This window comes from Phaethon aethereus, assembly GCF_964289735.1.
Source record: "Phaethon aethereus genome assembly, chromosome: 5".
NCBI classification, from domain to species: domain Eukaryota; kingdom Metazoa; phylum Chordata; class Aves; order Phaethontiformes; family Phaethontidae; genus Phaethon; species Phaethon aethereus.
The window spans coordinates 35,442,412-35,466,291 of NC_138579.1; the positions used below are offsets into that span (position 1 = coordinate 35,442,412).

General features: G+C 44.7%; 1 protein-coding gene across 7 annotated transcripts in view; it reads right to left on the reverse strand.

Moving 5' to 3' along the window:
- The window catches only part of MEIS2 (Meis homeobox 2), a gene marked incomplete at its 5' end in the record, with an annotated part of 173,778 nt that extends 151,921 nt beyond the window's left edge, over positions 1–21,857 (reverse strand). For 4 of the 7 annotated variants that reach the window (XM_082000486.1, XM_082000485.1, XM_082000488.1 and 1 more), the window contains 6 exons: positions 5,189–5,303; positions 15,450–15,599; positions 16,529–16,579; positions 17,352–17,402; positions 17,967–18,108; positions 19,686–19,912. In XM_082000486.1, the coding sequence (XP_081856612.1) occupies positions 5,189–5,303; positions 15,450–15,599; positions 16,529–16,579; positions 17,352–17,402; positions 17,967–18,108; positions 19,686–19,891 (715 nt within the window). Of the gene's footprint in view, positions 1–5,188; positions 5,304–15,449; positions 15,600–16,528; positions 16,580–17,351; positions 17,403–17,966; positions 18,109–19,685 lie in introns of all 7 variants that reach the window. The other 3 variants (XM_082000483.1, XM_082000484.1, XM_082000489.1) reach the window with 3 other exon arrangements.
- Positions 21,858–23,880: the final 2,023 nt, after the last annotated feature.

The window sequence follows — 23,880 nt, forward strand, 5'->3', positions numbered from 1 at the left end:
GGAATTACTCATACATATCAACACAAGGACGGGCCCCTCAAACTTGAAAGGAAAAGATGAATTAATAAGGGCTACTCTCTTCCTGTATCTTCCTCAGCTGAAAAAAGTCATTGTTCTTTAAGAGTTTTTCATACTTCATACAGTTCACCTTTATGAGAACTGTGCCTGCTGAAATAATGCATCTCCAGTGAAGCATTATTTATTAGCAAGTTTGATTTTCCACAGTCTGGATGCTTAAGCCTTTCTATTAGGAATTTTCTTTCTTACAAAAGACAGCTCTCTTCCAATAAAACCATACCCTATAGCTTCATAGGTAAAAAACACAAAGGAATAAAAATATGTTCTGAATCCTTATGATGAATACGCATAGTAGCCTCAGCAGGCTTACCTATACATACAGCATTAGGAAAAAGAAGTTTCAGCATTAGCTTTTGGATATTAAACTTCCAAAAACTTTGCATGAATGTGGTTGGGGTGGGGGGCATATTATTAACGACATAGCGCTCTCCTTTTACTCACTATTGGAGTTTGGTTCAAAGCTTTATGGAGTTTCAGTAGACTTTTGATACTAGGAGAGGCCTTTGGGCATTATCAGCTAGTTTTGTAAACAAATTTAATTAGTATACTGTCATTATTACAAGATGCTATATAATGAATAAGAAATAGAGTACCTAATTTTTCCAGCATGCATCAAACCAGAGACGAAGCCTGGGATGAACACATAATTTCAGCTAATATCTCAGCTGACTTTTCCCCAAACCAGATGATGAGTCTTTGCCACAGAAAGCTGTTGTGGACATATGTGTGAGGCAAACATCAAGCTGTCACAAAAGTGTTTCAAAACTACTTTAAGACAGTAGTTTTGTAACCTAGAGAGTATCCTCAGGTTTTATTTATAAAGGGGCTGATCATCTTCATTCAGCACAAGTAGTCCCACTAAAAAAACCACCAAACCAAAAAACTACACACCGATGAACTACTCACATGGGTAAAGCAAAGTGGATGTGATGCTCATTTATTATTTTTACTGCTCTATAACCTGGAAGTTACTTGTCTCTGGCTTCTCACTTATGGTCAAGTTTATCACCCCAGGCCTAATCCTAAAAAGATGCTGAACTTCCTCAAAGGTCCTGAAGAAACACAGCCTCCATCTGACTTGGATGGATCAGTCCCTCTGAGTGACTGAACTAAGAATATGACAAATCAGGTATACAATCCTGGTATCATAAAACATGAAACTGAAACTATTCCCCGGTGCTTTCCTGTAGACCACATGTTTTTAAACCTTAAAAAGATTTATTTCCCACTTTTCATGCATAATCTGCCATATTCATTATTTGAAATATCCCATAAAGAGATTAAATAAGAATTAAAGTCTGGAAGCATCATATCCATCACTGTGGTACAAACGGATGCTGAATTCTAGAAGTCATTTAGCCTTGTACGTAAAGGCAGTGGCCGTTTTCACTTTGTTTCACAAAGAATAAGGAAAACACAATACCCCAGAAGACTTTCAGATGTGTTTTTTCCTCTCCAAAGAAAAAGGTGGATGATAAAGCTACACACACCTTTTAAGCTGCCGCTTAGGGTTTTTACACATATATTCCCCGACAGAAACCCCAGGGTCTTCTCTCTCCCCCCCCCTTCTCTCAGCCCCTTTCCTGCCATCTCCCTTGCTATAACTCAGCTAACCCAACAGAACCAGTCAGTTTTAAATTTCAGTTGGGACCCCGGTGACCTGTTAATGAATCTACAGAGAGGAGAAAAACTCACAGTGTTGAGTTATGCCTGGTGTTGCTAGCTGACTTGGAGTCAGAAATGCTTGAAGCGTTAACGTAATTGCAAGAATGTGAAAAATGAAGCGTTGGGCTCCTGAGCAAAGCAAAAGGTCAAAGCAAGCCCTACACAAAACAAGTCTCTGGAAGATGGCCTCATTAGACCATTAAATCAGCTTCTTCTTTTTCTCCTTCGTAAGATGTTTAGAGTGTTTTATTTTTATTATTGGATATGTTTAACTCTTTCTCTTTCCAGGGCAGGGGGAGGTTGATCAGACCTACTACATAATTATTAATCTCTAAAATAGTGTTACACAGCATTGATCTGCATTTGTGGATTTGAACTGGGATAAAGTCAATAAATGCTTGGTAGATTACAGGTCACTAGTACTTTGGTTTGCTAGATGATCAATATGTTCTATAGCTTAGTTTTCTGTTGAACAAGTGAGGTGACATGTTAAGAACAACATAGACACTCACCACTAATAAAATTAGGATAATCTTTCAACATTTACTGCCTGAAGGCCTTTTCCTTAACTCTTTCAATGCCAGCATGTTTCTAATAGTACCAAACATTGACTAGATTAACCCTTTTGATGCCAAAGGGCAGTCATGCACTGTCATGGAGAGACTGTCCTCCATAAACAGACAAAATGCCTACATCTTTTTTGTTTCATTCCAACTTTAAGAATTATGGATGGATTCTTCTGTATAATAAATAGATCTACCTCATGCAGAGAAAGTCTGCAAAAATAATGTCATCACTCACCCAACTCCTTTCCATCTCCCCCCTAAAAAAAGAAAAAAAAAAAATCACAAGCTGCACATCATAGACTTAAGGCAAAAACAGAGACCGCTGGGAAGAGTGCTCTTAAGAGCCAGAAGAGACTGACTCTAGTTTGAATCAATCTCTGCTGCCACCAGCCATCAGTGGAGGAGACCATAAGTTGCTAACATCACCCAAGACTCTCTAATGAGCTCCCATTCCCAAGAAATCCTTTGGGGCAGGTGGAATACTTCAAGCAGCATTTGCAGAAGGTCTTGACAAAACTGCAGGGAAACCAAGTTGACCCAAATAAGTAACTGCCCCAGAATAGCTCAAGAGGGTGTCCACCCATCTTGGCATTGCCTGGGACCAACTCACTGCTAGTTCACGAGTTATAGAGTAAGCCCTGCCCCCCTCAAGGAAAATTCAATACAGGCTTCCCTCTCTCTAGTCTTTCCCAGGGTTGAGAGAGGGAGAGCAATCCAAAGCCGTCTCCAATGGGAATTTTGCCGGTGCTGTAGGATCGTACGTCTTTCAGCTGCCAGCAGCTGAGTGGAATGCTGATTTGCCACTGGACAACTGCTTCCCTTTCAAAGGCCCAACCGAGCACAAAGGGAAGCGTAGTAGCAATGTTTTACCCTGCTACACCGGGCAGCACTAGTGACTGATTTGGCCCTTCAGCAGTGGTTCCCCTTCTGCAGAAATGAGCATAATGGGTTTGTTTAAATCATATATATTACCAGAAACCTCAGTCTCTAACAGGAAGTAGGTGTAGCTATCATCACCCACTTTTTCTTATGCTTAGCAATATTTCTTGAGCACTCTGAGCTATGTGACAAGGGGTCGGAGCCTAGTGAAACACAGGATCCCTGGATGTCGATACAAGGCATTTCTTTACATCAAGCACGGCTCAGTGAAGAAACTCTTCTAGTTGGTAAGGGGTTGCTGGGACAGAGTGGAGATACAGGTGTGAGGAAACTTCTTACCTAGGGGTGGAAGGAACATGCTGTGGCAGATGACTCAGAAGAATCATTTTTAAGTATGTAAATGATCATCTGCTACACCAAGGATCTTGGCCACCATATAGAATATAAACACTTGACCAACAGTAAAGACTATGGCCAGCTAATAGGCATAACACTGATTTGCTGCTTAGCAGTCAAGCTCTCCCTTTCATTAGCCACTGAAGCTGTAATAGCTCATGCTAGGCCTCGTACAGCTCCAGTTCAACCACACAGAAAAAAATCCCGCGTGACTCATGCTGGAGCTGGATCACACCCTGCGCCGTGGCTGCTTTCTATCAGCAATAAGATTACAAGTGTATAAACAAACCCTACAAACAGGAGACAAACCCAAACCACTCCACCAGAAACAAACTTTGCAAGTTCTTCGAATCACAACGCGTACGACACCAGACCGTGAGACAGATGAGGGGATCTAGCTCCGTGCCAAGCAGTGGGCCACGTGAGAGACGGGGAAAATCACATATCGGCTCCGCCGCCTAAAGCGTGGCAAATATCACGGTGGGAAGCGGCCCGCAGCATGAGGCTAGCCACTGCCATTCTGGCCCCGAAGGCTGCTGCTCCCCTCTCCAGTTTTGGGATCCTGCATGACTAGTTGGATGGTAGACCTGTCAGTTGGCTCTGTTGGGTATGTGTAACCCCCACAGGGGGAAACACAGTGGTAAAATGCTGCGGATGCACAGGGCGGAGGGACCACATCATAAGACCTTATAGAAGTAAGATCTCACTCACTAGCTGAGGCTTACCATGTTTGCAAAGAAAAACAAAAACAGAGCCCACCTTAAACTTTGGTCTTAAAAAAATCAATTCTGAGTCAAGATCCAAGAGTGACAGTAGACCATCTTTACTCAACTTTTAGCACTGGAGGCTTGACTCTTATACCTTCTGGAGTCACTTATATTTCTAATGAGCAAGTGTAAAACACTATCATATCAGAATGACAGCTTTTGACACTCACTCAGCATGGATGCAGATGACCACACACGAGGTGCAATGCAGTAGGAAATAAAACAAAACCCACTGAAATAATAATCAAACCTCCTCAACCCTGCAAAATGCTTCACTATATAGATCCAGCAGAGGTTGTACAGTTCAGGTACATCTCTATTTACCATTCTGAATTCAGATTTTTCAGAAGCAGAAACAAGTCTGTACAAGCAAACATTGCAAGAAACATTCTTCTGTCCAATTCGGGTTTTGCTTCTACTTTATATGATTTAGCAGTTTCATAACTTCATATAGGAGTCTCTTCCTCAGCTAAAAATTCTCCATCTATAACCCAGCTCAAACAACTGCATCGCAGCTGGAGAGTATGTCTGCCATTGTATTTACTTACACCACACAAAAATAAACTGTAGATAACCAAATTTGTAAAGGAATTGGCAGAACTAATCAATTGTTATTACAAAGCTTGTTTGAAGATTAGATATTTCGCTTTGAAATAATAATAAAATGCAGCTAAGTGGGTTAGGAAAAGGAAATACCGTCTCCCTAAGTTACAGCTGATTATACTGCAAGTCTGCCACTCCATGTTTACTCTAAGGCAGATGTACTGATATAATAAAAAAAGCTGGAGTTATTTTAGTCATGCCTACTTTGCGGAGGGAAAAAGTTTGACCTTTTACCTTGCTCGCTGCTGTTGTCTCCGCTCTGGGAAGCGTGGCCCCCACTGGAGGGCCCCGGTGTGCCTGCCGAGTGCGTTGAGGTTGCATCATCGTGGTCTCTCCAAGATGAAGGATTCTGGTGTCAGAGTGCCAAGGAATTTTTTCCACAGTTCCCATTCCAATAGCAAATGAAGAACAGAAAGAAAACCGGGAGGAGAGGGGAGGAGAGGGAGGGGGGGAAAGTATACACATTAGCATTTGTGAAATGTGCCAAACACCGATACTGTTTGCACAGCGTAATAATTCTTCAGCAAAGACAAGCAGAGACGGTACAAAGATTTACTTGGTAAAATAAAGGACAGATCTTTTTCCTTTTTTCAAACTTTCCAAGGAGCTGTCTGGATTTAATTCTTTGAATAGTACTACAGAAGAATATTTCGGGGGGGGGGGGGGGGGAGGAAGAACTCTAAGTTTCTTAATGAGCTATACGGGGGGAGAACATCAGCCTGCACAGTTTATGATACTAGGTGTTCACATTAGGATCAGGACAGTTGGTATGCAAACTATCTCCCCACACTTTGTTTTTCCAGACTGACTAGGGATGGGAGGGGAGAGGAAGAGGAGGGAAACTGTTTCAAGAAGTAGGGGAAAACGTGCATGAGAGGAGCATGTCCTCACACCCTACCTTCTCCCTCACCCATTTGAGTGCTGGAAAAACTTCAAGCAAATGCAAAGTTGTGAGGGAAAAAGCAAGCTTTCTCTGAAAGACGTTCTGCACCAGGAAAGATGCTTCCTCACCTTCCACCACCACCTTGATATGACACATTTCAAAAGACTTTCTAGATGTATCACTCTAACGGTTCGCTTACAAGTATTGTCAAGAATAACCACCAGGTGATTATATAAAATAACATCCATAGTGATTTTTATGTAATTCTTTCTACATTACTATGCATAGAACGCGACAAAAGGGAACGCAGGAGACAGACATACAAAGTTTGCAAAACTTGGCTAAGTAAGACCTCAACTACTGTACTTTAGTCACATAACTCACGCGAGCTTTCTAAGTTATTGAGTATTGGCTTTCCTGGAGCGAGGAGCCGCTATTTAGAAGGGTAAGTGAGGAAAACTTAATGTTACAGTTTAGTGCTACTTTGTTGAGTGTATTCTCCTCCTGTCCTCCTCCCCTTTCCTGATCATTCCCAATACCCTGCTGTTGCTTAAAGGAAAACAGGAATTCTACTGTACAGGAAGAGCTTTATCAGCACCACATGAAGGCAGGCAAGAGATGGAATTTCCTCTGGCAGAAAAGGAGAGCAAGAACACATGAAACAGATCAGACTAGGGGCTGGACCTGCGTTACTTGTCACCTGTATGTGACAACTTAGATCAAGCATATTCTAATAATTCAGTAAGAAAACAAACAAAAACATTCCCCCTCATTAAAAAAAAAATAAATTATTGCTTCTTAAGTTTGATTGTGTTTTAAATCTGCATTGTGAAATAACACCGGACTGTTAAAGCACAAGGAGATCCCAAAAGCAACGAGCGACAAGTTTGGCTACATTCTTTGAGCAGGGCTGATTCTGACCTCATCTACCCTGACGCGTAGTAGGAATAAGTTCAACAAAATCAACTGATTTACCCATTGTAAAATTCAGTGTAAGTGTGATTGGAATCAGGTCCCAAAATATATATTGGAACATCTCAAAGTAATCTCCTAGCACTGATTAGTACCACATGCTCTATAGCAACACAAAATAGGGCTGCCAAATAACGGCTTGCTACAATACCCAGTAACATAAATCTCACGGGCCTGACCCAGATCGCAGCGGAGACAAAGGGAAGAGTCCACAACTTCAAAGGGCTCCCAGTAAAGCCCTAGGTGACCAAAGGGTAGGAGGGATCCAAATCCCCCTTACCTTACACAGACGCACACGTGCACCCACGTACGCGGTTCCACGGCAGGAAGATACGAGTAAAATCAGCAGACAGGCCAGGATACGAAATTCGCCTAACCAATCAGCGCGACAGACAGCGCGGCAGCACTTACGGCGCAAAACCACCACTCCCTCCAAAACTGAGCAGCCTGATCTACTTTCTCTCACGCAGAACCACAACAGGAAAAAAACACACCAAAAAAAAATATTTTATATTCATAGAGGTTGCTGTATTAATTAGGTCTCAGGAATCACTATTAATACTGTAACCCCACACAACTTCATTTAGGAAAAAAAAAAGATACCATCATTTTACAGAGTCAGGTGGAAAAAAACACAGAAGATGAAAAGTCTTGAGAGTTCAAGCAGCCCAGATGTTATTAAAACAAACAAAAAAAAAAGTTGAAAATAAGGTTAGCAAAAAATTCAGGTGGAAATAAAATGCAAAAACTGAGCAAGTTTCTTTACAATCTGGATTAGAACAGAGTTGTGCCTATGAGCTTCTCTTTTTATCTCGGAGTTAGGAAGCCACTCAAATAGCTTCAAGCTGAAGGCAAACAGCAGACAGGAGCTCTTCAGCCCTCTGCAGCCTCTTAGCGTCAGCTGTTTGCCGGATGGTAATCAGATAAAGAGCTAGAAGAAACACATGAAAAAGGAAAGAAACAATAGCATAGCATGAGTTTAGCCCTCCAACAACATCAGGCTGGAACCTTCTTTTAGAAAATGTAATAATTGCAACATGTTCACCTAGGCTAAACTTCTCAGGGAACACAGTGAGTTTTGTTAATTTTAAGAGAGCACTGCAGGCTCTCTTAGCCGGCTTCTGTTGGAGCTCCTTATCGCACGTATGAAAATTACAATAATTAACTGGTAACACCTCAGCTATGTTTTAAGGCAAATGTCATCCAAAACCTATCATACGGTATTTCAAAAGCTAGACCGGCCTTTCTATTTCAAAACTGTAATGATTTGGAAAGGATCACCGAATAAGACTTCCCGCAGCTGAAAACACTTGCTGTCTCTACCAGGCTGAGTTGCTCTTGACCTCAGTTTGTAGATCCCGTTTTAGAAAGATAGACTGTATTGATTGGGAATTCAATGTATGTCTTGTGACACAGTTTTCCTGAGGAAGCAATTTGGCAGAATTTTGTTGAAGGACAGAAATAATAAGATGGGATATTTACAAGGTGCGACAGTAGAACGTCGCAGGAATTTGAAAAGGTGGGAAATAGCTAGGCTTTAATATTATAAAAAAAGACAAAATATTATAAAAAATGACAAATAACTCCAGGGGTGGAGTTTACAGCTTCATAAAAAGGCAGCATTCTTTGGCTTTGGACTAAGATCATTCTGCGTGTCAGTGAACCTCTCTTTTTCTCCCCTAGACTATTTCAAACTTTGCATCCCTCAAGAAAAACTTCTTGGCCAAATGCCTAATCATAAGTAGTTATTCTATGTATGTCTTCTCAAAAAAATGGGACCAAACGGCACGTCTAAAGTGTACTTCACTAAAAACACTTTATCAGTATAGTTTAGATACCCAAAGAGATCCTGATCTAAAGCCCGCTAACACATTCATTGCAATTTTTCTATTAATTTCAATGAAACTTGTATTAAGATATCACACTGTAAAAAAAACCTCAGAAAACCAGATAGTTTTAGATAAATTACGCAAACTGTTAGCATGACGTCTCATATCTTCCTGGAAGTTTAGTAATATACTTCACAGAAACACGTTGAAGAGTGTGGATGATGTCTGCCAAAATGCTATTGCCTGTTCAGTGTACTTGTGCATACTGTAAAATTTTCACACACATATGACCTAAACTAACGCCAGATACCACAGAAGGTAAGCAGCACACATGTATCTATTCCCAGTAGTTTTAATAATTGGGAGTCAAATACGGTGCTCCTCTTGCTCTTACCTAATTGTGTTAAAGAGCAGTGTTACCAGGAGAAAAGCAGTGAATACTGAGTAGAGCACAATAGAAGGAGATGGAAAATAGATACAAGAAGCTAGGTCTCCAGGGGCAGTATTTTCTATTTGCTGGGCTACAGACTTGCAGCTGATAATGCAAGTTGTAATTAATATAAAAGCAGGAGACAATATGGGGAAAGCTTGTACTAGCAGGGCCACAGGAGATCACTCCGCTGCTATCTACTGTTTCTCATTTACACACACAGCCTTCCCTAGAAAACACAATTTTGCCAGTGTTTTTTCCCTTGAAAGTTAAAAAAAAATTGATTTAGCACCACCATTGAATTTTGCTAAATCTAGAAAAGAGCAACAGAAAGGACAAGAGTCTCCTGGCATACAAAGCAAATCTGATGCGTTACTCTTTTGTCGATGCTGCAAATCTGGTGGAAACTGTGAGAGTTTTTAACTGCTACAGGATTTGTTGAACAGAGATGTTGTAACAGAGAAATCTGATATAGGATAACCTTCTGTTGAATTGCAATTCTTACTTTGTATGCCCAGGATTTCCACCGGGCAAACTCTGGCTAATTTTTTGGGAGCGTATGTAGTCCCGCTAGGGCTGATTCTCATCTCACACTACTTTTTATGGTGATATTAAAGACTCAATTAACCATAAGGAATTTGCTGCTTATTTATAATGGGGAAGTAAAATCAATCAGGCCAGCTGATACCCATGTGAGTAAGCTGAGCAGGATTTGGCTCGCAGGCGTTAACTGAAGTTTCGAGTATACAGCTGTGACGGGCTGAGGCCCCCACATTTTACCAGATGAAATGGACAAAACTATTGATCTCGCAGGAACAAATAAAACAAAACTTACTCTCGTAAAAGAAACTACAATGGCTGTAGAGCTCGTTCTTTGTGAAGGTGGCTGGACTTAAAGGTCTGGAGGTTGCTCTGGTAAATTGATTTTCAAAAACACAAAACTGAACTGAACTATTGATACGGATGGCACCGTCCCCCTCAAATACAAGCCAAATCCTGCTCACCTTGTTCTTACAAGTAATACCTGTAAACGCAGTGGAACAACTGATGTGCCTGATACCACAGAAATCTGTCTCTAGGTACCACCGTCTATCAAAAGATGGTATACTGTGCCGGACATAGAAACCTGTACACATACATGCACGTGTGTTTGTGCGTGTGTGCGTCTGCAGCTGTCTATGTTTCGTATGTATAAAGTTCAGGATGGCATCTTAGAGGCTGTTGTGGAGTGCAGTGATAATAAACTTACTATGTAAAGAAACTTTCAATAAGTAAATGACCCATGAAAACTGATTTGACATGATATGTATGTTTTCTAAAAAGACTACTCCTGCTATCACTAAGGTTTGTTTTCCTACAAATGCATATTTAATACGATAACTTTTTTGTATCAGAATTACACAATTTAAACAAAACACAAGGCATTGTGATCTATCAAATATTTGTGTATGTGTGTATCTATATGCACAAGTTTTAATTCTTGTCCCTTGATTTTGCATTTGAGGAAAGTGTCAGGAGGAATTTTTGACACTCCTAGAACACGGCAACATTCTGAAAAGCTGCGTGCTTTGTATTTGCCAATTAAGATTGAAGTCAGACATGTAATCCACCTGTCAGCAAGGAACTGAGACTTGAAAAATCAGGGCTTTGTTGTTTTTTTAATTGTCTTTCTACGTCGTTCTGTGTGGCTACACTTCATCTAGACTGATAGACAAACCAAAAAGGGAACACGGCGTCAAGTAGTGAAATACATTATCGGTTCAGTTTGGGAGAACCCAGTTTAAAATGAAAACACTGAAATTTGTGCTGTAGCATACCTTTGGCTGTAGCATACTTGGCCCACCAAAAAGAGGGAATACACAACACCCTCTGCAGTCTCAGAAAGCTCCTGATGCTCCTTGGCCCTTCAGAAAGCACAGGGCCCACCACAAGGTCCTCACTCTCAAGCCACTTACTAAGACATCGGGTCATTAAAGAAAAACGTTTGCCTTCTTATTGTTGCGGTTGGCTACTTAGTTTCCCTCCTGACACACAACAACCAGAAAGGGCACCTCTGGGGTCTGATCCTGTGTTTCTGGCATACTCAGAAGTCCCGCTGAAGTCCACCAAAGTGCAGCATCCCTGGTGCCTGCAGCATCAGGCCCCCAGTTACTTCCTTGTTACTCAGTGAAATCTTACCTAAAGGTTTCATTATATAACTGGAAGAGATATCTCTTACCCTATTTTTACTTTTTTCTCATCTGCAAGACGTCAGGAATTTGCACAGACCGTTCTTCAAGAAGAAATATTAAAGAAATGTAAAATCTTTCCGGATGACCAAAAGTGCAAAATAGAAGTATCTCCTCATTTGAGAGCTGAAAGGTTTAATATTCAGACTAATATTTCTCTTCTACAGCTAAGGCATCGGATTTCTAATCTGTCAACAGTCCTTTTATAAAAAAGAGATGTATGTATATCTCTATCCATTTTTAATTATATTTTATAAATGATGATCTGTGTATTATTACCTCTCAGCTGCAAAGTGACTAGAACATATAAACAAATATCAAAAAGTCTGAGGCCCTGATCCTGCTCCCACAAAAGCCAGTGGAAGGAAAGCCAGAAATTTCTATGGGAGAATTACCAGGCTTCAAAGTAGGTTTGTGCTAAAAGAAGAATTGCGTGGCACCAGGTGAAGCCAGGTACAAAAGAAATTTAATTGAGGTACCAAACATGCTTGAAAAGGTTTAAAACTTTCCAAATTTTACAAGCATTACATTTTTCAGATTTTAATCACTTGAAAGGAAAAAAAAAAGGGGGGGGGGAAGGTTTGTTGGCAATCTCAACAGATATTTTAGACTCAACACAGAATGCAAGATAGGGCCCAGAACGTTTATATTGAACAATAATAAATTGTCTGTGCCGGGAAACTCAACTTGAACTGCAGCTGGAAAGGTTTCTTTCCTCTTTCTTTTTTTTTTTTTTTTTTTTTTTTTGCCCCTAACTGATCTGGTTCAGCCAGGGCATAGCTGTAATTACCTTCTTCCCATCTACAGCTAATACCTCAGAGCAATAAAAAAATATGAGGGTGTTAAAAATTCAAACACTAATTATGGGCTGTTATATTTACTAAACACAGCAGAGTAATAACAAAAGTTTCAGCTTCTTGTGGCCAGCACTGCACTATTTGATCTACCAAGTCCCTGGACCCTTTACACTTACTGTATTACATAACAGTTAATAGCGCACTAAAATAAAATTCGATAAACACATTTATTACCAAACACGTATAGCACAACCGCTTACAGCTGTCTCCTTTTTCCAGCACAGGTATATGTCTGAAGAGTTCATTCCTTTGTTGGTTTTGGTTTTGATTTCCAATTAAGTTCTATAAATAGTAGAGAAGTAGATTTTGAAAAGGGAAGCATGCCCTGTTTGAGTACCCCGTTTAAAGTCTTATGGTAAATATTGGCTAATCCTACAGTTCTTTCTGTTACTTTCCCTGATGCCTGTTTTCAGGTCTAGCAAAGGAATAAAACTGAGAGCTGCCTTAGCTCCTAGTTCAGCCCCGCCACTGCCACCGCTGCCACCCCTCGCACTCACATTAAACACACCCAGTGTAGCTTTATACCACTTAAGAAGAACAGAGGTGTATGGATTCTGGGGGTGTCAAACAGCTGTCACAAACTGTCACCTCCACAAAGGAAACCTTGGCACACAACAAATTAAACTGCACTTCTTTTTGGCTATCGTTATTCATAGCCAATCGGTTGAAATGCTCCTGGTATTTCATGTGCAAATAAAACCATGAGGGGAAGAGCCATGGATCAGAACAGTGGGCCGATGCATAAAACAGAGGAAACAACATGCTGTCTCCGTCCTTCTGAAGTGGCTCATCATCACCCCTGCACCAACTTTCGCCAAATGAGATCTAGCCTGAGGCTACATATTAAATATGCATATCAAAGCAAATGAAAAAATAAACCCGGGGAGTCAAATTGGACAAATTTGCATGCTTGAACTACTACATTTTCAGGTAGATGCTCACAAATGATAGCTCGGGTTTTTTTGATAGTCTTGCATGTTTATATTAGCCATTTTTTAAAGCTTTTCCTTCTTTATGAATAAAAGTGAATTTCTTCCTGCTGGAACCTTGTACAGTGTAAACACAAATGTGTACACACAGAGTAGTTTGACTAAGCTATAAAAGAGTGTTAAAGTTTTGTTGGGAAAACAAGCTAATATACAAAAAAAAAAAAAAAAAATCCAATAAGGAGACACATTTCCCAAAACGCATGAATAAAATGTAACTATGTGATACAACTCTTCATTTCCCAGTTGGTGTTCTGGTTGCACAAATTATTGCTTCCTTTCAAAACAAATAGCAGGGGGCTAAAGTAAAAATGTTATAGCTCAAATCTCCAGGAAATAAAAGGCTTTAAATTATAATACCCAATGAAGTGGTAAACCCTAACGGGTGCAAGATAAATGGGTTGTCATATTTATTTGAGTTTGGTTTTTGGGCCACAACAGCAAGATGAGATTCTTCCTAGGGAAGATAATAGTTATCAAATTATCAGAATGCTAACCCCCTCCACCTCTGTCCTATCATTGTGTGTGAATTTAAATATTATAATGGAGCACTGCAAATTGGCTTGAGCATTCGCCATCTGCCAGAACCCTAAACAGGCTAGTTTATCTAATCTCTTCAATATAAACATAAGCATGCTCCATTTCTACACTTCCACTTGAAACACACTCTTGTAAAGAAACTGTACTGGAGAAACATGTACTTTTTTTTTCCTTTTTTTTTTTTTTTTCTTCTTCTGTTGCTCTGAATTATACACAATGACCCCATATCTTTCAGGTTACCACTCATTTCAATTTCTCTTCTAGTGCTCTCCCAGAATACTTATGCACACGAATTTAGGGTTGTAAAATGCCATAAACCAAATATTTTTGAAATAGTGTCATGCCTCGTAGAGTTTATTATCTACGTGTGAGATAGCTGATAAACAGAGAAACTTTCAGGAACCTCTGCATACTTTTTTTTTCCTCTCAAAATAATAGCTTTAAAATGTAAAACGTCGCAAAAACCTTGTCCTGCAATGTTTACCGAATACAAATGAGAAAATGAAAGCTAAGGCTTGGGTCCAAAAATATTTCCCGGGCTCTGGAACTAAGCCGTGCCAGAAGGGGGGCATTTAGAAGAATTTATTATTATTTCATCTCCCAATGCAACTTCAGTCCAGGTCTAACGCAATTATCAAATACACACACAAACAACGTGTTTTCAAAGGAAACAAAAGCTCCTAGAAAGCTCATTCTCCCTGAGCTTACAGCTACTCCTCTTAACACGCTGGGAAATAAAGGCAGGCGCCTGTGCAGAAAGCATGGTTAACTTCACACCGGGTGCTAAATTAATATTTCAACTGCTAAAATATTAGACTGTATCATTTAGTTTATGAGCTCAATTGAATCTAAACCCATGTAAACCCCTTTCCCCCCAGGGATGCGCTCCTATAAATAAACTGGAGTTCACACCCACTCTTTTTAACCAGAGCTGTTCCTTCCCTTTTCTGCGGTACCAGCTGCAATCTTTCCCTTCACATCCCGAAGTCTCTCCGCGTCTACATCTTTTGAAGGATCACAAGAGCTGCTCCAAAACCCGGAAAAACAAAGGCACTCTCCTTGCCACGCACACCAACGTTCGGTCCTACACACATAACACTAATTCACCAACTCCTAAAGTGTTAAAATCAACCACTAACCTATGGTTACTCAATCATCGTTCTCCCCAGCTTTCTGTAATACATTGTTAATAATTGCTTCATCAAGGTTACTGTCTTTTATTATGAAGCTGCTTCAGGCGTTTGGCAATAAGTCCATATTCTGACAATAAGTTGCTATAAAGCACAAGCATTGGAAACTCTAATGTGCTAACCTTTTTTTTTTTTTTTAATGCAATGTAGTATTGCCAATAATTCTCATCACTTGTCATCCCCACGAGAGGGGAGGGGGGAGCAAATCAGCAAACTTTCTCCCTAACTTTCCTGTCTCTCTCGCCTTACATTGCTGCATTGATTACAGAGTTGGCAAAGAAGAGGAGAAAGCACGGATCCCCACATCAAACCGACAGTTTGCTAGCTCTCCAAGCCGCCTAGACTTTACAAACCATTGCAAACTCGCTGCTTTGCAGATGGAAACAGAAGGAACCTTTTGCATTTCTACAAAGCGAGAGGGAAGAAAGTGTAAAGATGGGATCCGAGCTTGCAAAGAGGTTAAGGTAGTAATAATAATAACGGCACTAATAGGCAACAGCAGCGACACAATTAAATCGGGGACAGGTTTTCCTAAGCAGGTTAAAGTCTTAAAAAGTGCCATAAAGAAATCAGGACTTACATGATCGGCTAAGTTTGTGGAAGATCCTGAGAGTTCTTCGTGGTCTGATTTGGAGCTGCCATCCCTTTCATCAATAACGAGGTCTATTGGCATTTTTCCTTTCAAACAACTAATGTACCGATGGCAGAAGTTATCACACAATTCATGAACCTGAAAACAGTAACAAGAATAATAGTATCAATAATGGCAAAATATCGGATTGCAGCTTTTTTTTTTTTTTTTGGGTAGCAAGAACAACTCTCTGATCTACTCCACAAGTAACTCTAATTAAGGGGCACAATAGTTGAAGGCAAGGAAACAATAGAGAAATTGTTGCAGCACATATTATTCTCTAGAGACTTGCCGCAGCAACAAGTTAGAAAGAAAGACAGAGAGATAGTGGGCTCAGTCTGGTGTGCAGAGGAAAATCCGATTTGAAGATAACATCAGAACACCGGGAGCTGGACCCAGGCGGTATCTCTGGAGCATGCACAGACCAGACAGGTACAACGAGTCACTCGGGACGGGATCGGTTTAAACTGGGGCTAAAAAAAGAAGATCTATGTGGCCGGCAGCAGCAAAACGAAGCTACTCGCTGAGGCTGTGGGAAGACCCATTCTCGTCCCAGGGCGCAGCCCCCTCCCCACGCCGCGCAGGGGCCCCCCTGCCTCTTCCAAATATTTAGTGCTTGCTTGGGGTTAATGTGCCTGCCAGAGCTGGAGAAAGGCAGGAGTGCTTTCAGTTCTCTTTTTGTGAAACATACTACTTCCGAGTCAGGAAAGGAGCTTCTACAGAGGGAAGGGGTAAGAAGGATGGAAGGGGTTTAATAATATTTAGTATGTTTAACGATTCGGTCGAAATTACACTGAAGAAATAAATAATAATAATAATAATAATAATAATAATAATAATGCCGGGCTGGGCATGGCTGTCGGGTGTCACATGCTCTGGTGGCACAGGTTACGGTATCACACTGCGTTTCCCCTGTCTCCTCTGGCCATGTTTACAAGTCATCCCCAACCGGGGGAGGGGGAGGGGGAAGGATGCGGGGGGGACAGGGAGGGAACGGCTCGCCCCCCGCCCACTTCCGTGGCTCTTACCTTTTCTAATTCCAAAAGGTGAAACCTTAGCACTTGTATTGCTTGGATCATCTGCAAGAAAGTTTTGAGCAAGGGGTTACGTGGGAGACAGGAGCTCGGGGGCTGTGCAGAGCTGCGAGCCCGAGTGGGCGAGGGGGAGAAGGGGATTGTCAGGGCGCGCAGTCATTATCCAGGATTTTAGCTCATTGGTCACGCTTGAACAATTTTGATCAACTTTAACCTAAGCACCTGATTTTTATCATATTTATCCCAGAAGCGGTGATTAGTGCTTTATTACCGCGGTCTTGGAGAAAACCTCTTCCTCTCATCCTCGCTCCCTCTCAGCACCCTGGCCCTCATCTCTGGGGGTCCACAAGGAAGTCACACACACACTTCCACCCCCCCACCGCCCGCAGGAATAAGGGGGGGGGGGGAAAGGGTGAATAGTTTGGCATCTTCTTTACAAGAGGATTTAGGCACTTTGAATATTGAAATCGTTCACATTAGCAAAAGAATTACGTTAGAAATCTCCAGCTCTCTCTTCTTAAGCAGTTATTTCCTTCACTTGAGCTTCCCGTGGCTTTCAAACACAGCTTTGCAATGCATCGGGGCTGGAGAGTTTGCCCTGGCTCACTTTAAAGCAGCGGAGCTCTTTGAAGACTCTTGACGGTAGCCTCCCGGCTCTCCCCCTGCCCTGCCTGCCCTGCCTGTGCTGCCCGGGTGCCCGGCCTGGCAGTCGCCTGCCCCTCCGCCCCGGACGGCGGAGGGCGCTTGCCGGCAGCGGGCGATGGGGGTCGGGGCGGGCAGGAGGGGAGCGGGACAGAGGGGTGAGCGCAGGCCTTACCAAATTGTCCAACTCTGGATTTGAAGAAAAAAGTGGTTTTTCAGCGCGGACCTGCGAGAAGAAGGCAAAGCGGCGTGAATTAGAGCTTCTCTCCTCAGCCCTATAACCGAATCGGGGTGGTGGGGCGGGAGGGAAAAACAATCCCAACCCTGTGGCAGCACCGGCCGGTACAGGTCAGATCAAAATCCGGCTGGACGCCCCGGAGTCACCCGTGCTGCGAGCCGGAGCCGGCTCCGCTCCCGCCCGCCCAGCGCCGGGCCGGGCGCCCGTGCCAGCGGAGCCCCCTCTTTTCCACCGCCTGCCTCTCCCCCGCTCCCTCTGCCTCCCGCCCGCTCCCTCTGCCTCCCCAGCTCGGCCACAGCCACGTTCCCCCTTCACTAATGCCGGAGGGCGAGGGCCGGCACTCTCAGCCCGGCAGTGCGGAGGGGCTCCCGGCGGAGGGGGGCCGGGCCCAGCCGGGCCGAGAGCCCCCCCCCACCCGGCGACCGGAGAGGGGGTGCCGGGGAGTCCGGGGGGGGGGCTGCCCCCTAAGAGCGCCCGGCCGTGTGGGTCGAGGATCCGAGGAGCTGGCGGGAGTGCTGGGAAGGGCCGGGGGCGGGGGGAGAGGTGCCGGACCTGTTTGGCGAAGACGGCGATGTCCTCGTTGAAGGAGTCGGAGGAGCAGACGTCCCCGCCGGCCACGCCGGGCTCCCGGGGCGTGCAGGTCGCCAGCTCGCACTTCTCAAAGACCAGAGCTAAGAGGGGGAACAACGGGTGCCTACCGGGCAGTGGCACACAAAGAGAGGGGAGGGGGTGGGGGAGAGGGGGAAAGAAGAGCTCTAATCAACAAGTATTTTTTTTTTTTTTATAAATGCACGGACACACGGACACAGACACGCTCTGCAGCCTCGCGGCGTTGCTTCGGGCAGAGCAGGGGAGAAGAACATTTTGAAATAAAAAAAGCGGGTTTTGGTGTTGTGGTTTGTTTTGGGGGCTTTTTTGTTTGGTTAGTTGTTGGGGTTTTTTTCCCCCTTTTGAAATTGCAATGCCCGAGCCGCGTCCCTCGTGCAGTCCCCACATATGAGGACAAAAGTGACCTCTTCTCCAACCGCACAAGGCACCAACCACGCTCATGCAGGCAGCAGCTCAGCTGGGATTCTTACACTTTTCGCCACAGCTTAAAATAACGCTAAACCTGGAAGATCCCATCCCTACCCTCCAGCTATGACCTAAAATGAGAAGCACGGCTAGGCAAACTGCAAACTACTTAATACGTAATTTTATTTTTCAAGGGGCCTGCGAACAAAAATGTGGTGAAGTTTCCTGGCTTAGGAAGCACACCCAAGTAAAATACCAGCTGTCCAGATAAGTGAGCTGGGGAGGGGGCGGAGGGAGGGAGCACTTCGCGAAATATTTTCCCATAGTTGGTGTAGTCAGGGAAAAAAAAAAAAATTTCATCGGCGTGCTAAGTAGTAAGCATGCATTTCTCTGTTTTCCCCTTTGGTGCCTGATCAAGGCCCCACACTCTGTCATAGATGTTACCGTCTCTCCTTTTAGGATCACTTAGTATTTTTTCTAAAAGGCACTGAAGGGAATCGGTGTCATTCCCCCCAAGCAATGCCCTGGCACAGCCTTGAGTTTTGTTGGGTACGTCTTTCTTTCTCCTCATGTTCTTCCTTTCCTCAATAGAAAACTCAGCGCAGTGCCCCAAATGTATTTATTTCTTCTGTCTCAGGGAAGAGCTGCTTGCAAGAAGCAAACCGCTTTTTATTCTTACTACCTTCCGCCATGTGAATAGCTCTTTATTTACAGTGTTGGAAGAGTGTTATTATGGCACGAAGGAGAACACCAGAACAACACATCTCCGGCAAAAATCCAGGGCAATGAGACCCACCTCTCCTGTCTGAACTCCTAACTGGGGCCTTTCCGAGAAAGACAAAAATCCCACGGGAAAAAAAAAAGAGGGGGGGGGGAGAAATGAAAAGGGGAAAGAAAAAAAAAGACAGGGCAACGACACCTCCCCCCAGCCCAGCCGCTCCCCCCGAGAGGTCTGTTTTTCCAGGACCCCTTTCCCATGGGTGCTGGCACCTCAGCTAAGAGTCAGGCTGGGACCGCACTCGCCCCGAAATTGCCGGCAGTGGCTGTGCCACCGCCCGGCTCTCCCGGCGGGGAGGGCGGCTGGGGGGTCCCCAGCCACCGCCCTCCCGCCGGGGTTCCCTCCCGCCCCGCTCTGGGGCTCGGCCGGCCGCTGCCGCCGCCCGCCCGCCACCACGGCCCCGCGGGAGCCCCCGCCGCTCCGCGGGCACCGGCGCAGCGGAGCCGGGCCATGGCGCCGGGCGGCCCGGCGGCACCTACCCGTAGATCGCATCCTTGTCCCGCTTCAGGGCGTCGTTGACAGCGGAGCCCATGCTGGCCGGCATGACATTGGGGTGCGGGGCGTGGGCGCCGTAGTGCTGTCCGGCGTGGAGCGGCGGCCCATGGTTGAGGTGGTGCACCGGGGGGATCGGCCGGGGGGCGTGGGGGTCCCCGTACATGGAGGCCGGCACCCCTACTCCGTCCATCCCGCCGTAGTGGGGCAGCTCATCGTACTGTCAAAAAACGGGCCGGAAGAGAAGAAAGAAAGAGAAAGAGGGGAAGAGAGAGAGAGAGGGGGGGGGGGTAAAAAAAACAAACAAACAACAACAACAAAAGTCAGAAGAGAGTAAAGCACCCGGACAGACACAAACAGAGCAAAACAAAACAAGAACAGCCACAACAGAGAGAAATGTGCAAAATGAAAACCAACCGGGATCGGGAGCGGAGGCTGGAGAGGCTGAGGGAGGAGTGGGGGTGCGGGGAGAGGTAAAGGGGGAAAGTGTGTGTGTGTGTGCCTGCGTGTGCGGGGGGAGATGGTCCTCTTCAGCTCGGGCAGGAGAAATCCTCATAAGGAAACGGGGATGAAAAGGAAGGAAACGGAGGAGAGAAACTAGAGTTACTCTGCATTAGAAAGGAAGGACAAAAAATAAAATATAAATGAATCAACAAGCAGAATCAAAAGCAACTATATAAATAAATCAACACCGGGAAGGAGAGAGGAAAGGTAGGGTGCATCGGGGAGGAGGGGAGGAGATAAAGGGGGGAAATAATCTGAAAGTTACCAGAAACATTATTTAGTAGCAATTCCCCTTGTCCTTGTCAAAGCCAGAGACCAAAAAAAAAAAAAAAAAAAAAAAAAAGAAAGCAGCTATATGTGTATACATATATATACGTTCGTATATACACAGACACACATATGTATTTCTTAGTCTTTTCTAGGTAGCGGCAGGAACGGCGGCGGCGGCAGCAGCAGCAAGCTTTCCCCTGTGAAACCCCTGCTACTGAGCAGGCAGAGAGCAGGGAAATCGCGCTGCTGGGGGAAAAGCTGGAGAGGAAAAAAGCGTGGAACAATTGCAGAGAGAGACACACACAGAGAGACACTCACGCACACACACAAAAAGCTAGTGAATAATTTTTGCTGCTATTTTTTAATAGTGGCCGCCATCATCATCAGCAACAGAGGAGAGCAAATCGGACAGGCCCCTCTTAAGAGAGGATTTATATATAGGTAAGTGTTGGAGATTTAAACCTACCCTTTGCGCCATCAGTCTGCGCTCCAATAAACTCCTGGATGTGTCGTATATTTAATATCCCAGTCCAGCAAAGAAAGTGATTTAGAGTGAAGAAGATTCCTTCTTTTTTTTTTTTTTTTTTGCAACCCACTTATAGACTTCTCCTATCCTCCAATATGGGTAAATAATAATAATAACAACAACAATAACAACAACAACAATATATAAAAAACAGTCAAGAACCACGATGAGTTTCTGTGTTTTCTTCTTTTTTCTCTCTCTTTCTCTCTTTCCTTTTTCTCTCTCTCTTTTTCCTTTTTTCTTTCTCTACGCAAAAAAAAAAAAAAAAAAAAAAATTGTCAAGCCCCCAAACTGAAGGTTACGATCGGCCCGTCAGCAACCCACATGTAACCAAACTGTCGTGTCTCATGGCTTTTTGCCACTCCAGCTGTCAATCAAAGCCAGGGAATGTCAAGGTAGTGAATGAATGATGGTTGATGATGATGAAGAAGAGAGGAGGAATCTTTTTAACCCCGGTTTCTTCTTCCAGTAACTCCGCGCTCGGGTTTTGCCTTTTAGGATCGCTTATAGGGTTGGCTCTTTTTTTTTTTTTTTTTTTTAAGTACTGTGAAGGGGGGTGGGGAAAGATGCGAAGAAAAATTGAATAGTTTGCAAAGCCCGGACTTCCCCCTCTCTCCTTTTTTTTTTTTTTCTTTTTTTTTTTTTCTTTTTTTTTCTGTCTCCTCTCCTCTCCTTCCCCCCGCCGGTAGGTATTTTGCCTCCCTCTCTCCCTCGCTCTCCGCGGTGAGCGAGCGTCAGCGAGTGCTGGCAGGTTGGCTGCCGGCTGCCTTATAGAAGAGGCTCAGTTTTGCAGCGCTGATCGGCGGGAGAATGAAGTGACGGAACCCGGAAGTAGTGGTGGCCATAGCCAGTCCTGCAGCGCGGCGGCGGCGGCGGCGGCGGGGAGCGGCGGCGGCGGGGAGCGGCGGCGGCGGCGGCGGGGCGCGGGGCGGCGGCGGGGCGGCCCGGCCGGTGCTGCGCAGCGTGGCCGGCGGGGCGGCCGCGGCGCCGCGCGGGGGGAGCCGCGCAGCAGCAGCAGCAGCAGCAGCAGCAGCCCCTGCCCCGAGCGAAGCAACGCGTGTAGGAAGGAGCGAGCGAGCGTGCGAGAGAGAGGGAGGGAGGGAGCGAGCGAGGGAGGGAGGGAGCGAGGGAGGGAGGGAGGGGAGGAAGGACAGGGAGAGTGCGTGTGTGCGAGAGGGGGGAGAGGCAGGGGAAAACTGCAGAGAGCGAGAAGAAAAGTGCGGTAGAATCCCGGCCCCGGCTTGGTTTGCGCTGGGTTATTTTAGCAACAAAATACCTTCCGATTAACCGCGATGTTTAGCGTCTGATTTATGCGCGGGATTATTTATCTAAACCGCCGGCTATCGCCGTTGCCGCGAACGGTAATGCGGGTGCGGGGGCACGGAGAGCCGCCGTGCGCGGGGGGGGCCGCGCAAAGTTGATCTTCCCCGGGAAAGCGGCCGGCCCCGGGCAAGGGCTGGCGCCTCCGCCAGCGCCTTCTGCGGCAAGCCTGGCCTCCGTCCGCTGGCCACTCATTGTGCTTTCCTAAAAATTAATTTTCCAGGGCACGAAGAGAACGCCTCAGTCAAACCGCGTTTGGCACCGCTCTTCATTAAGCGATCGCTGCTATCAAGCACGCTGTGGATATCTTGGGGGGGGGGGGTGTCGAGGCGGCGCGGGGGGGGGGGGAGAAGAAGAGGGGGAAATCCCTTTTAGTTTTGCGATTAGACTGCCAGGCTTTGAAAAGGGCTTAAAAACAAAGTCATGCTCAGCCTTTTGTAGGAGAGATCCAGATGTTATGTAGATTTTTGTTTGCGTGTTCGTTTTGAGCGGATCCGGCGGTGAGCGCTGTATTTACGCGCGTATGTGGCTGGACTTTGGCGTATATCGACGCTGCGCTCGTGGAATGTGTGCCGATGTATTAGCTCGGTAATGCCTTCTAATGGTAGTGCTAATTACAGTGGGGTTATTTAGCAAATTAAGTGAGATGATGCACCCCCCCAGCCACCCTCGAGCACCGAATGAACTTTTCCACACGCACACGCACACACGCGCGTTAATTTTGGTGTGTTTCTCTCGCCCAATCACTTCGCTGGAGCTGCAACATGCCTTCCCTCAGAGCAGTCAATTACCAAAGCTACCCGGGATCATCAATCATGGGGGATGCTTGAAGTTTAGGGGAGGAGCGATGGTCAAACTATCGATTGCTGCAGTTTTGTCCTCCCCAACCCCCCACCCTCGTTCACGGTCCCCTGCACATAAAATCTAAAACAGACTATCCCGTTAATAGTGGGATTTATCAATGATTATGTACCCGGTTGTGAATGTGGCCTCATACATAGACGGCTTTTAAAAATACACGGCAGAAAAAAATAATATTATTTATCCAGTTAGGTTTTGGTTTGGTTTGTTTTGCTTTTCGTCATGATGACGATGATTTTAAGATTTATTCTTTTTTTTTTTAAACTTTAAAAAAGTGACTCCAGGGGTAGTTATAGATATTTGGCCTGATTTTAATAGGCGTAGGGAATGAGCTCCAGAGGTCAATAAACCCCTCCAAAATGATGAATGATTGAGTACCTGTGATGATGATAGTGATTACCGGAGCAATTAAACAGTTTGATTAAATGAGCCATCATAACAATGATGTCTGCGGGAAATCAGCCCTCACATATAAAGAAAGATAGTGTGGAGGGCTGACAAACGCCAGTGGGCATTCCTGCGTGTTCCGATAGCGCTGAGCCCTGCAGAGCAGGGCTGTATTTACAAATATGGGGGGAATACGGAGAAAAGTCCCTCTCCTACTTTTAATCAGAGTTGCACCCTGCTTAAAACCCGCCAGAAGCCGGAGAGCAGACCCGGGTTTTTTTTTGTTGGGTTTTTTTTTTTTTTTTTTTCTAGAG